We start from the raw sequence: 15,146 nt of genomic DNA on the forward strand, positions 1-15,146 counted from the left end.
AATTTAAGGACCCTAAGAAAAAGAAAATGTCATCACCTCTTTGAATGGACCCAATGCAATCACTAGGCTCTTTATAAGAAAGAAACAGAGTGTCATAAATGAAGAGATGTCATAAACGAAGAGAAAGAAGAGGAAGACCCTGAAAGAGAGGGGGAGGAGCCAGAGGGAAGAGAAGGGGGGAGAGTCTGCAGCCTGGAGATATATACACTGGTTGCTCTGGTGGAGAAAGAGTCTACAGACTGAGCAGTTCAGGGATAAAGGTGGCTTCCAGAGCTGCAAAGGACAGGCAAAGATTCTTCCCTGGAACCTCCCCGAGGAACACTCGAGCCTTCACACCTCCAACATTGTAGAAGTCAGTTGCATTACACCACTAGCTTTGTGCTCATTTGTTCCAGCAACAGGAAATGAATATTAAGATTTCGCAATCCAGTAAGTGGGGTGACATGAGCCATTCTGATATAATTCAGGAAGCAAACAGCACAAAATTAATACAAAGAAACCGCTGAGATCATTTATGCAGCAAGTCCTTCACTGAGGAGGTGAAGCTGAGGGGAGAAAGGCTCCCTGCAGGAGGGCTCCTTCGCAGAGCCTACAGCTGAGCGCAGAACAGGACCAACTGCAAAGTGATCTGGACTCTTACGATCACTTCTTTACCCCAGGGGAACAAAAAGGACTTGATTTAAATTTCCCACATTCTACTGAGGATGTAACAGGTTTCTGAGTTAATAAGACAACAACAGCGCTGTAATTCTTTAATATAATTTTTTTTTATAACAATTGGAATACCACAGGCAACTCTTCTAAGAATTTAAATACAGAGATGCAGACTTTGGACTGGAATTCCCTCTCTACACAGAAAAAAGCCCTAGCAAGGGTGACTTGGCTCACTTCCCGACAGACCGGTTAACCAGCGATAAACAAAAGAGTAGCAACTGCCAGTCGCTGTAAAAACACAATTCCTTCCAAAGGCACCGGACACCATTTACAAATTAGACATTCCCTACAACCTTTGCGTTTGAGCAACTTCCCTATGACCATGGGAAGCCAATAGACTGTCCGTATCCCTAGTAGAAAGACTAGCATTGAGTGCCAGTGGTAATGATGGTGGGCTTTGTTGTTGTTTATTCGTTTGTTCTTGTGCAAATGATCTGACAACCAAGTAATGCCACAAAGTCACACTATGCAACAGATATCATATGAGAGATATATTGGGGTGGGGTCAGGGAATGTATACAAAAGGCTGCCTCTGAGCAAGGATGGAAAAAGAAAGGGGTGGGCCCTGAAGACCTGGGTTTTATAAAGGGCGTAGGGCATGTACAGAGGGGGAGTGACACTGTATCATGTTTGACTGCTGGCGACTGCTGGCTGCTGATGACTGAATGCTGGCTTGGGGAGAAGGTGGTTCTGGTTCTGGAAGGTGGGTGGTTCTCTGTTCACCTATACCAAGATCTCACTCGGATGAGGAGAGAGAGTGAGAGACTTAAGGTTCCTGCTACTCTTTGCTAGGTTTTGATTGCCAGAACCCAGAATCTTGGATAACTCTGCTTGGCTCCAGTTTAGCTTCTCAGGTTTGGCTGAGAGGCGGTCACTCGGATAAAGCATCTCTTGAAATTATTCTGTTTGGAGGAAGGAATAGACTTCCTTGCTGCTAATCTGCACCATTCAAATTCTCCATCAGTTGGTCCCTTGGCTGTACTCACGGAGCTCAGAGCTCATGCCTTTCCACGGGGACACTATTTGCTCAGTGCCTTCAGCGACGTTTGCTTTTATTTTTTTCTTGATCTTCTGGTGGATTCACTGCTTTTTGGACTGTTCATGCTCACTGCAAGAGAGCCCAGAGGAACACCTCTTCTCCATTGGCTTGCTCCCATAAGAATGGCCTGGTACTTCCCAAGACGAGCCCAAACTGATCACAGTAGGCCTTAAGTCCTGGGATGGCGCCACAAGCTCTGGGGACCAGCATTCCTCACAAGAAGAACCGGGCACATTGCAAGCTGCTTCACTTCCCCTGTTCCCTCTGTTTCGGTCCAAGCCTAGAAAGGTAACCTCAGACTGGCTGCATTCAAAGGGGGTTTTGTGAGTCACTCTATCTGTCCCCAAAACTTCCTTGGGAGGTACTGAATGGTTATTCTGGTTTTCATCATCTTCTACTGGAATACTTGGGACATTATCCAAGAACAGTGGAGAAGGACACCTGAAGGACTTCAAGGAAGTGGGAGGGTCTTCTGCAAAATACAAGCTAGGCTGGGTGCTCTCCAGAGAGGATAGGACCTGAACAGTAAGGAAGCAAGCACACAAGCACAGAGGGAAACTTCAGTGACAATCCCATTTACTTTTCTCACTCTACATCATAGAGAATGTTCTCTCATTTTCCTAATAAGTAAATTAAATAAGTAAGATAAAAAACAATAAAGTAAGTGCAAACATAGAATGATGATTTAGAAAAGATATTAGATATTGGAGAAGCCCCTTTATTCTGAGGGCCACATCAAGGGATTTGAAGGAAGGAATAAAAGAAACTATAGACTATCAAGACACCCGACTTCACCCGTGAACTAGCCACTGCCTCTCTCTAGGCTGTCAGATGGGAATGGGTGGATTTTCAACCACAGAAAGTAGAGGATTCTCATGGAGCACACCAAGGGTGACCTAGCCTCCAGGTGCCAAATGCCATGACTCTCCAGTAGACTTGGGATAAAACCCAACTCCAAGCAGAGAATGAATGTCCCTCTCTCACCTGGAAGCTCCTAAAGTTTTAACTCCTCCTGTTTCCTTTACCTCATCTCTCCTACATGATGCTGAATTTATAACTAAGTCTCTCCTCCATGATGCTGGCTGCCCAGGTCTTCCAGCTAAGGCTCACCTCCATGATGCTGGCTGCCCAGGGTCTTCCAGCTAAGGCTCACCTCCATGATGCTGGCTGCCTAGTGTCTTACAGCTAAGGCTCACCTCCATGATGCTGGCTGCCCAGGGTCTCACAGCTAAGGCTCACCTCCATGATGCTGGCTGCCTAGTGTCTTACAGCTAAGGCTCACCTCCATGATGCTGGCTGCCCAGTGTCTCACAGCTAAGGCTCACCTCCATGATGCTGGCTGCCTAGTGTCTTACAGCTAAGGCTCACCTCCATGATGCTGGCTGCCCAGGGTCTTACAGCTAAGGCTCACCTCCATGATGCTGGCTGCCCAGGTCTTACAGCTAAGGCTCACCTCCATGATGCTGCCTGCCCAGGTCTTACAGCTAAGGCTCACCTCCATGATGCTGGCTGCCTAGTGTCTTACAGCTAAGGCTCACCTCCATGAAGCTGGCTGTCCAGGGTCTTACAGCTAAGGCTCACCTCCATGATGCTGGCTGCCCAGGTCTTACAGCTAAGGCTCACCTCCATGATGCTGGCTACCCAGGGTCTTACAGCTAAGGCTCACCTCCATGATGCTGCCTGCCCAGGGTCTTACAGCTAAGGCTCACCTCCATGATGCTGGCTGCCCAGGTCTTTCAGCTAGGGCTCACCTCCATGAAGCTGGCTGCCCAGGTTTTACAGCTTAGGCTTGTGACCTCTGAGTCATCCCTCAGGAGTGCTGATCACCTCTTCTGAGGATGTCCTCTCTCCTTAATGTTACCCATATCTGACCTGTTCCCAGATCATAGCTAAGCCATCACCTTCAGTAAGGATCTTCTGGTTGCCACAGACTGGCAACCCAACTCTATTCTGACTCTACCCTTCCTGGTCATCCTGGAATTCTGACTGCCATCATGCCTGCCTACTGGACTGAAATATCATGTCTATTGATCTGATTTCTTTGTATTGCAAGCTTGAGAATGGTCACCATATTTTGACCGCCATGTGTAGCAGAATTTCCCCTGTCCAATTAATTTAATTATTTATAAAACAAGAAGCCTGTGATTGGACAGAGAAAAAGGGAGGCAGCTTGAAGAGCTGCATAGATGGGGACAGAGAAGACAGGTAGGGACAAGGAAGCAAGATGGAGGGAGATGAACAGGGTGATACAGATTCCAAGTAATTTTAATCACCACAGGTAGATGTGTTATCATCTAGGGTTAGAACAATTGGGGCAACTTGTCTAATCTAGGTGGGCAGCTTGTACCATTATCAATTGGTCCTGAATTGATTGTGCAGGCATCCTGTGAATTGAGAATTTACTGAGATATAAATCTGGCTGATTAATTATAAGCTTCTAGAGTTTTGTTTCTACCAGGTTGCTAGGTGTGGTGGTGGCTGATGTTGCGTGGGACTGGCATGGCCATGACCTGCCAAGGGAACTTAGTGAGTCTGGTACAGACATTTCAGGAGCTCCAGGTCAAAGAGACCATCAAGTTCAGAGCACCCCACTGGAACCATGTGGCCTAACAGTGCCTGGTGTAGCACGAGATATTGATAGTCGTTTTAATATTTCCAGCAACAGCTATGTATCCCTGGTACCCCAAATACAATATTTGCTTATAAATGAACAGATTACATATATGGAAAATACATTTTAAAACAATGAAAACAAATATGTACCTTTTAAGGGGTCAGACTGTTAAATAAAATGCCCCTTTCAAACTACTTTTCATTAGATTTAAAAAAAGATTATCAATGAAGGTGGGAGTATTCTGGGGAGCTCACTGGAAGGTGACAGGATAACTTATTGTTTGCATGCGTTCTGGGGAGGTCAAACTCAGGTTATCAGGCTTGCCTGGTAAACATGCCTTTACCTACTAAGCCACTTTACTGGCCCCATATTTGATATTTTATAACACTCTGGTTCTACCTAGAAATGGCTTCTACAACCACAGCAGAGTGTGAGGTGTTTGTTTGTTTTAAGCTAGAAAGGTTATCTATTAGTCTAGAATTCTCTGTGGGAAGCTGAATTTGTCTCACTAATGAAGAATTTGCTTGGATGCACAATTTATCGGACTCAGATTCCCCATGGCTCGCCTTTGAATAAAACCTCATATATCTTACTTCATCCATCGTGGGTCTTAACTTGGCCCTCGTTGCCGCACACTGGCCTGCCAGAGAGAAGAGCTTTGCAGAGAAGTTCCGAGGACAGGGCGGTATCTTCCTGTCTAAGAAGGACAGGCAGGAGTCTAGGCCTCTTTTCTCCATCAGTTCCATGAGGAGATCCCGCTAGGAAGAGGAAAGGACAGAGTTGATTCCTGGAACTCTATCAGACAACTAGTTGGCAAACGGGTGCCCGCATGAGCGCAGTTCTTACCAGCTGAACGTGTTTCGGATCATCCAGCACCACTTTGCAGCCCGTTAGAACCTCCATGATCACCTATAAGGTACATCCATCCACCAAGTCAGCCACAGAGGTTGAGAATAACTACAGAATTAGTTTCAACTATTTGACATGACAATGGATTCGGTTCTAATTAATATGCATGTATTTTGTTACTTCAAGGATTATGCGAAAATTAATGTGTCAGATAACGAGTAACAGAAAACCAATAGGTATAAAAGTTAAAACTCTTAAAATTTGTCCTCTAAGCCAGTGGTCCTCAACCTGCCTAATGCTGTGACCTTCTAATACCGTTCCTTGTGTTGTGGTGACCGCCAGCCATAAAGTTATTTTTATTGCTACTTCATAACAGTAATGTTGCTACTCTGATGAATCTTAATGTAAATATCTAATATGCAGATGACCTTAGGGGACCCCTATGAAAGGTTGAGAGGCACTGCTGTCGGGATTTAGAGCCCTCATGGCAGTGAATTCTCTTCTGTAGCTAACTAGCAGGTGACACTCACGATTCCGAAGCTGTAGACATCAGTTTTAACGGAAAGTCTTCCCTGTCTGATGTATTCTTCTGGCATGTACCACAGATGTTTCCTGCCACTGCCAGTCATATTTATGGTAGAACTCTGCTGCTCTGGATTGGGTCGGAAGTGTGCCGCGGCAAAATCCGTTAGTTTGGGTTGGAGCTGGTCATCCAAGAGTATGTTTGCACTGAAAGTGTGGTCAAAGACAGACAGGACAAAACATCACAGAGGCTGAGCTACGACATGGCTGAGTGATTCAGAACACTGTAAGATGAAGGCAAACATAAGTCCCCTTGAGCGAGGACAAATTCAAACCTTTTTCTTCAGGCATAAACATAAATTTAAGTGAAGCCTAAAGAGAAAAAAAAATCTGACCCATGAACAGTGGGTATTTCAGAGTTTGAAACATGTGTAGATGCAGTGCCAACAGGACAAACTAAGATTAACCACAGCAGCTTGCTTGTACTCTTACGGGGACCATGAGCTCAGTTTTAAGCAGCTAGTAGTGGAATCTGTTATATGCAGAGAGCTGTGTTATGGAACGCTTAGGCTTCCTAGAACCATTACCCTAGAAAGACTTGAGGAGTCTTTGACAGCCCCTATTTCAATGGTTCCCAACCTTCCTGGCACTGCACCCCTTTAATACAGCTCCTCGTGTTGTGCTGACAGCCGGCCATAGAATTCTTTTCATTGCTACTTCATAACTGTCATTTTGCTACCGTTAAAAATTGTAATGTAAATGTCTGATGGGCAGGATACCAGATATGTGACCCCAAAAGAGGTCACAACCCACAGGTTGAGAACCACTACCTGACTTTAATACTCATCCCACCTCAGAGTTCCATCTCTCTGAGTTTCATTTTAGCTTTGAGACTCACTCGGAATGTGGAATACTGAGGAAGCAAAGGCAGAGAGCATAGAATTCATTTGGGGGGGGGGGACTGTCACATTAAAAACAATCATGTCACATTTTAAATGGGATTACATGTTGGTTTACTTTATGCCTCAAAAGTCTGTCATAGGACAGCAGGAGAGGAGAAGCCCAGGGGGACATACATTCCACACAGCAGAAGTCCTTCCCCAGGTTCTGAGACCTTCAGTTCTTGCATCTGAGGCCAGAACAGCAGAATCCATGACACTGCTCATGGAATATAAAGTCCCTTGGCTGTCTGGGATGGCTGGATACATTGTAGCAGGGATGGCTGGATTCATTGTGGCAGGGATGGCTGGATACATTGTGGCAGGGATGGCTGGATACATTGTAGCAGGGGTGGCTGGATACATTGTGGCAGGGATAGCTGGATACATTGTGGCAACCATGAGGACTGTCAATCAGCCATAAGGGAGCAGGCAGAGGCTGCCACAGTGGTTGGAGGCCTTGAGTAAGTAAGTGACCTTTTGTTTCAGTTTTGCTTAGGGCTCTTCAGAGCTTGTTTGTATCCTGATGTTGAGACATTTTCTACTTAGCTTGCTCATCCAAATGTCAAGGCACAGATTTTGCAGTACTATGCTCTATTATCAAATGTAGTAGCGGCCAGTGGGTAAGAGGTTCGTAAGCCTGAACAAACACCAAATCCTACAAATGTCCCAAAGGCCTCTGCTATCCCAGTACAAGAACATGACTAGGCAGGGCAAATTCTGAACTGTTACCCTCCAGAGGAAGACATGACTGAGAGGCTACGGTGGGATTCATAGTGGATTTGAGCACATTAGTTCTGTGTTCGTAACTAAGGCCTCAATCCAGACTTTGCCTAGGAACAAGTTGACAACAGATGAAATGAAGTGATGTCCTAGGTTCTTTTAAGAATAAAAACGTGAAGGGGAAGGGGAAGAAAGAAAGAAGGCATGCTTAAATCTCCCGTAACTGCACACTTCAGTTGCTCAAATCTGGGGCTTCTGGACCTACCATGATGCTTTCAGAATTTGGGAGAATATGAACATGCGAGTTTGAAGATGCATGAAGTTGTTTGTAGAACTACATGTAGCACACCAGGCCCAAGAAAGCTCACTGTATGTAAATCAGCCAAGAAGCCAATAAACATCCCAGCTCCACATGGGAGGTCCTTGGAGCTTTTGCCCCTTTGCCTGCCATGGCCAGCTTCCTCCTCTAGAAACATAACTTCTTCTTTTACCCAGTTTATACTACTTTCTATGTCTCTGTCCATTGCCTAATTCCAAAACACAAAATAGTAGGAAACTCTCAGGCGTGCCCAGTGAACTCTCCTATCCAGTGACATCATGAGTTACTCTCCCCCATCCCCACCTCCCACCCCCACCCCCACTCCAGTTTTTACTACTCTGGGAGGCACTTCTGAGTACCCCTGTGTCATCTCTGCCCAGAGGAAGATGTCAACACTCTAAACGCCACTTTTTTTTTGTCTTGTTTTGTTTATCTGTATAGCCCTGGATGAGGTTAGCCTCAGATTTAGAAATTCATCTGCAGCCGGGCGTGGTGGCGCTCGTCTTTAGTCTCAGCACTTGGGAGGCAGAGGCAGGCGGATTTCTGACTTCGAGGCCAGACTGGTCTACAAAGCAAAGTGAGTTCCAGGACAGCCAGGGATACACAGAGAAACCCTGTCTCCAAAAACCCAAGAAAAGAAAAAGAAATTCATCTGCCCTGCCTCCCAAGAGCTGTTGTTAAAGGCGTGTACCATCACCATCTAGCTGACTGCCACATTTTCAATGTCTTCCTCCTTCACCCCAGTTCTCCAGAAGTCATGGTATTCTGATTAATAGGTTAGGCGGTTGAAAATGACAAACCCGAATCTAAACACCACATAGGATTCCCTGGAGGGTTTTTTTTTTTTAAGTATGGGAAAGGAGTGTGGGGAGAGGGAGAGGGACAGCAATAATAACAAAACCTATAATCCTAGCCGTGAACTTGACCTACAGCAAAACAATTGGAAGCTGACAGCAACAGGTGAGTCACAGGACTCTGAGAGCAGAGGTGATCTGGGTGACCACAAACCATGCCACCCAAAACACCCATGGAGGTCATGGGGTCAGCGAGGGGGCATGGGTCAGACAGGATGACCTAAGGATACTTCCCTTACATGCTGAATCTGGTGAAGAGGTGAGTTCTTGCCAGCAGGCCTTAGTGCTGAGCGTACATTTTGAAACCAGTGATTTATTTGGTTCTAAAGAAAGGTTACAAGGAGGCGAGAAAGAGGAAGGCTCAGGTTTAGGAAAGTGGGACTGGTAAAAACTTGTAAAACCTTGTCAGGTTCTACACGAATGCTTTCCCCTGTCCTCTACTTCAACCTAAAATAGAATCTTCAATTATCAAGTGTCTCCAGCTACCACTCAGTATATTTGTTCTGCAGCATGAGAAGGGACTGACAAAAAGAAGAGACAGTTGAAGTCACACCAACACAAAGCCAAAGCGCAGCGTGCTGGTGATTCTGGCCGTTACAGAGGCAGACAGTGCAGCTTTGGCCCACACCTGCACCTCGTGTTTCTACTTCCCATTCCCTACCCCTTACTCTAAAAGTATTTGCTGTAACAGAGAGGCCAATGGGATTTGTAATTCTTTAAATAGAAGGATCCCCGACTGAGACCTTGGGGCAATCCTGACCAGGTGGTGACATTGTACATTACTCAGGTGTAGTGATTTAACACTATTTTTTTTTTAAGGAACATGATTCCCCAAACATACTAAGAACATCTTTCTCTGCTCATCACTAACTTTCCTGGTTTAGTAGAAACAGGCCTTAAAAATTAGGACGATATATATAGATTAAAATGTAAGATTTGAATGTTAAGTTGTGTCTAACAAGGTTGTGTTTGACCCAGAGGATAAGAACTGATCTTTAAAGACACTACATATATTTAGAGGGACTTTTTTGAGTCTCCGTCAATTGTCACATTCTGAAATCAGGTTTCTCTTCACCTTCAACAACTTAGTGCCTATAGGGGCGGGTATAAGAGGATTAAAGAATCAATCCGTCCAGCTGGTGTTGCATCTACTAGGTGTTCTATTAAACACTAAACTGACTCTCAGCCTTCACAAATCTGCAGCTCTCAGCTGACCTGCCCAGGAGGACTGGGATAAAGGCTGAAAGAGGCAGAGTCACCAAACAAGAGTGTCCTGTGGCCGGTAGACCAACCTGTGGCTGTCTATCCACCCTACCGGCCTCCTCCCATACTTATAGACCAGCACATAAGGAACGCTGTGTGTGCTCTCTCCCGCACTCTAATCTTGTGTCTCTGGTCAGTTTCCAGTGTTCAGACATCCCCGTTGAAGCTCCCTGTCTCCCTCCTCTAATGCAGAAGCCTGTTTCACCATGGGCAACACCATCCTAGGACCTGAGTTTATAGGACCTGTTGGAAACACTCACTGAGGTTAAGTTCCTGATTTGGAGCCATTAGCAGGAATGAACGTCTGGGATGGGAACTGCTGCGGGTAAAATGTCTCTCAATGTAAAGTTATCTATAAATGTGAACCCGCAAGGTCTAGCGCTATCAGATGCTTTAACGAGATCCTGTAATTGGAAAATATCTTCACTTCCTAAAGATAAATGTGAGTCTTCTGCCAATCCAATTCTGGATTCTCTCTTTGGATCCTCTCCTTCTCAACTCCCACCATCTGGTAGTGAGTTTTGTTTTTATAACATCCTCTTAAAGAGTTCAGATTACTAAGATATTTTTGGGCTAAAACTGCCAGAGTTGCTGAAAACACCTCTGGAATGTGGGCTTCGCTTCCTCCTGTGGGTGTTCCTCAACAGCAAGCTAGACATTTTGTTTGTTTGTTTGGTTTGGTTTTTATTGTTTTTTTTTTTGTTTTTTCTTTTTTTTGTTTTTTGTTTTTTTTGTTTTTTTTTTTTTTTTGAGACAAGGTTTCTCTGTGTAGCCCTGGCTGTCCTAGAACTCATTTTGTAGACCAGGCTGGCCTCGAACTCAGAAATCTGCCTGCCTCTCCCTCCCGAGTGCTGAGATTAAAGGCGTGTGCCACCATGCCTGTTGAGTCTGGTGACATTTTCCTTCTTAGAAAGAGAAATCTCTCTCTGCTGGAACAAACCAGACTAATGGCGTGGATCTCCAGACCTAATCTCTCTCCCCCACAAGAGTCTGACATCAACATCTCAGAGAGTGCCCATGGTGCTTCTCTCTCTCAATTCCTGTGTCTGTTGATGAGGCCAACGCACCCCTTGTAAGCCCAGGCCTTTAAATTCCCTAATAAGAGCACGGTTGTTGGGAATACAGAGACATGGAAAGGCACCTTCCCTTTCTCATCTGTAGCCATGTGACAGGCAAGTCATGTGACAGACAGGTCACATGACAGGCAAATGCCTGGTTTTTCTAAGCCTTAGCTTTCCTCCCAGAAATTCATTTCAACTACAAATGATAATGATGAGTCCTACACTCAGGGTTAGTGATAAGGGCTTCTGTGGGATTCTGTATGGGATCTGAAGTCCTTGGCTTAGACTGAACACCACAGTCCACCTGCAGTCTAGCTCCAATCCTTCGTGGATAAGTATTTACCAATGCCATAGGATAAATTGCATGTGGCTGTCTCTGGTGACCTTTGTGCTGCTCCATGCAGAAGGCCCCTTCCCGTGTTATTCTTACCCAACATCTCTATGTGCCACCAGAATCACTGCTGCCATGAAATTCTCTGCTGAACCTCTCTGAAGCCCACTGTGCCTCCTGCCTTTTTTTTTTTAAAAAAAAAAGATTTATTTATTTAATGCATGTGAGTTCACTGTCACTGTCTTCAGACACACCAGAAGAGGGCATCAGATTCCATTACAGATGGTTGTGAACTACCATGTGGTTGCTGGGAGTTGAACTCAGGTCCTCTGGAAGAACAGCCAGTGCTCTTAACCACTGAGCCATCTCTCTAGCCCATGCCTCCTGTTTCTGTTCAGAAAAGGAAATGAAGATTTTTTTCCATTTTTCACTACTCTGACCAAAAAACAGCAGAGTTACTCATGGAAAATGATTCCATTCAACACAGATCTTCGAGCCAAATGTCAAGAACACATATGGCTCCCTTGCTAGAAACTGTCTTTCCTAATTATGACTTTTCAAACTGCATGGCAAACACAGGAGAGTCGGTGACTTGGGACCCTCCTAAGAGCAATGGGCTAAGAATTAGGGGGGTCTAATTTTGAGTGAAGGGAAGGGGTCTCTTCAGAGATGCAGGAAAGTGACTAAGGTCAGCCAACTCACTTGGCCAGGACTCCTACAGACAGATGCTGTTACCATCTGACAGATGTTTGGTGGCCTAAGTGAACTGAATTGGTCTTGTTCCAATTCCTAGACAACAGGTGTGCATATCACCAAGTAAGAGGGAGATGCCTATGGCTGAAGTTGGCACCAACGAATATTTTTGCTGGCAGCTCAGCAGAAAGGCTAAGGCTCTGAAGGGGCTTGGTTTGTGCTGGAGCAGGCATGGACGGTGATGAAACCACGCGAAAGCATGATTCCTAGGTACAGGTCCACAGCCCTGGGATTTACGTCTTACACACTTGCTTATGTGTGTGTGTTTGTGTATGTGTGTCTATGTGTGTATGTGTGCATATGTGTTTGTGTATGTGTGTGTGTCTGTGTATGTGTATATTTGTATGTATATGTCTGTGTTTATGTGTATGTGTGTATACATGTTTCTGTGTGTGTGTTTGTGTATGTGTGTCTATGTTTATATGTGTGCATATGTGTTTATGTATGTGTGTATGTGTGTGTGTCTGTGTATGTGTGTCTATTTGTATGTACATGCCTGTGTTTATGTGTGTGTACATGTATATACGAGTGTATGTGTGTTTATTTGTTTGTGTGTATGTATGTGTGTTTGTGTATGTGTGTCTGTGTGTACATGTGTGTGCACATGTGTATATGAGTTTATATGTGTTTGTATGTATCTATTTGTATGTAGCATCTATGTTTATGTGTTTGTATGTGTGTGTATATGAGTGTGTGTGTTTATGGGTTTGTGTGTATGTATGTGTGTTTGTGTATGTGTGTCTATGTGTCTGTGTGTACATGTGTGTGCACATGTGTATATGAGTGTATATGTGCTTGTGTGTATGTAGCATCTGTGTTTATGTGTTTGTGTGTGTATATGAGTGTATGTGTGTTTGTGTGTGTATGTGTGTGTTTGTGTATGTGGGTCTATGTGTCTGTGTGTACATGTGTGTGCACATGTGTATATGAGTGCATATGTGCTTGTGTGTGTCTATTTGTATGTAGCATCTGCGTTTATGTGTTTGTCTGTGTGTGTATATGAGTGTGTGTGTGTTTGTGTGTGTATGTGTGTTTGCACATGTAGGAGACACTGAGCTCCTTATTTTCATAGATTAAAACTAGGACAACTTGGAATATTAAACACACAGCATGGTTCCTTCAAGGCAGGGGATGCCCTGTGGTCCACACAGAAGGCTGGGAGCTGACGTGGTTAACAGCCTGGTGACCTTTGTACTATCTGTGTGCCCAGAGATCACACCAGACCCTCCCTCCAGACCTTTATGGGAAGCTTGCTTCTCAGTCTCTCTATAGATCTATCGTCATGGATATGACATGAGCTTTGCAAAGTCTTTCGATGCAGTCATGTCCGATCTTTAGTTAGCCTACACTGTGCCTCAAGTTCCTCCAGCAGATTTATGTATGTTTTATCGCAAACACAAGATCAAGTTAATTACCCACAGGAACATTTTCATCAAATCGTGCCTTGCTCAATGATGCCTAAAACAAACTACTCCGGGTCAGACTCCTGAAGCTTGAGCCAACACTGGCTACTTAAGTCATGTAGAACTGAACTGCCTTCTTGCCTCCTGCAGATCATTATTCTGCGGGCTGTGGAGGTGGCTGAGACCCTTGCAGGTGCAGCCTATGGATGGGCTGCGTTAGAATCCTCAGACCTTGGAAAATCTGTCATGGTAGTCAGCTTTCCCCCCACTCACAAAACACCCGAGAGAAACAATTTAATAAGAGCGAACGATTTATTCTAACTCGTGGTTTCAGTCCATGGTTGGTTGGTCCCATTACTTTGGGTCCGTGGCAGGAACGTACATCATTGTGTGAAAGCAGAAGAGGTCAATCCTCCCGGTGTTGGCTGAGAAGCAAAGACCAGTAGCAAGGTCCAGGGTCCTAATATCCCTTCAAGGAGATGCTCCTAATGACCTGAGTTCCCATACCAGACTCCACTTCCTAAATGTCCCAACACCACTAATACGACCACTGTAGAGACCGTCAAAACTTCAATGTAGGAGCCCTTGAGGGGAGGGGAAGATCGCATCCTACATTTCATACCTGTTGGGATAAACTTCTTGTCTGCTGTGTACAGGTTGTCTTTGTACTATTTAAATGTCGATTCTTGTACCAGCAGAGAGTGGAGAACAGGCTATCATTTTTAGGAAGCATCACCTGTCTCAGTGTTTCGTGAACACTCTTCTCCATCACCTTCTGAATGGTTCAATAAAGACCTATCACAGAGTAGTAGAGGAAAAGCAGGACTTCCGGGTAGAGCTAGGAACTCTGGGAAAAGAAGTAGGCATGGGTGATTGGCAGCCAGACACGGAGGAAGAGACAGGCACAGGGACTGGTGGAGAGGTAAGGGGCCATGTGGCAAACATAGATTAGAATAAATGGGTTATTAAGTTACAGGAGCTATCTGGGAACATGCCTAAGCTATAAGGCCTAGGATTCATAAAGAAATAAAGCCTCTTTGTCTTTATTCAGAAGCTGGCTGGTCGAGACAGTCTGGCAATGCATACTGGCTTCAAACTCGTGGCAATCTTCCTGCCTAGGCTCACAAGTGCTAGGATGAGCCACCATGCATGTTCTTTCAGATACACATAAGATCCAAATGGTAACAGCCAGACAGGGAACAATCATGAGTCCATCCCCCAACTATAAAGTAAATAAGCGACTCGCTGTATTTCCACACACTCTGCTCTCTGACTGGTTGCTTATCTGTCAGCTTCTGTGTGTTTATCACCAAGATTCTGTCTAGCTGGGCTATTAAACAGCATTAAATTTAGCATAGCAAGGTAAGTACCTGGGCTATTGTCTTGGAAACTACGAATGTTTCTACTCCTACGTGTCCTCAAGACAAGCTTGAGTCTCTCCTTTGAGTTTACTTATCAAACCTAGTTCTCCAACCTAGTCACCGCTCAAGCCCGTCAACCCCATGACCATCACGTTCTCTGTCCTTGTCACCTCAATTTACCTTATTTCCAAACTCCATCTGTTCTCCAGCCAACAAGCCGACCTTTTTCCCTTCCTCCCTCCCTTCCTTCCTTCCTTCCTTCCTCCCTCCCTCCCTCCCTCCCTCCCTCCCTCCCTTCCTTCCTTCCTTCCTTGGCCTCTGCTGTATGTGAGGCAGTTCTTTGCTTTGACCCCCTTGAACAAATTTACTGCCTCCACCAGGAGTATTCTCCCTGCTACTTTC

At 45.1% G+C, this 15,146-nt stretch overlaps 1 protein-coding gene across 1 annotated transcript in view; it reads right to left on the bottom strand.

Moving 5' to 3' along the window:
- Positions 1-738: 738 nt before the first annotated feature.
- Positions 739-15,146, bottom strand: part of Irak3 (interleukin 1 receptor associated kinase 3) — a 52,185-nt gene continuing 37,777 nt past the window's right edge. Inside the window, exons 9-12 of the mRNA XM_021174672.2 lie at positions 5,747-5,945; positions 5,214-5,276; positions 4,961-5,125; positions 739-2,271 (exon numbers count right to left, since the gene is read on the bottom strand). Of these exons, the coding sequence (XP_021030331.1) occupies positions 1,795-2,271; positions 4,961-5,125; positions 5,214-5,276; positions 5,747-5,945 (904 nt within the window). The 3' untranslated portion in view covers positions 739-1,794. The remainder of the gene's footprint in view (positions 2,272-4,960; positions 5,126-5,213; positions 5,277-5,746; positions 5,946-15,146) is intronic.

The sequence above is a fragment of the Mus caroli genome, chromosome 10, assembly GCF_900094665.2.
Source record: "Mus caroli chromosome 10, CAROLI_EIJ_v1.1, whole genome shotgun sequence".
NCBI classification, from domain to species: Eukaryota; Metazoa; Chordata; class Mammalia; order Rodentia; family Muridae; genus Mus; species Mus caroli.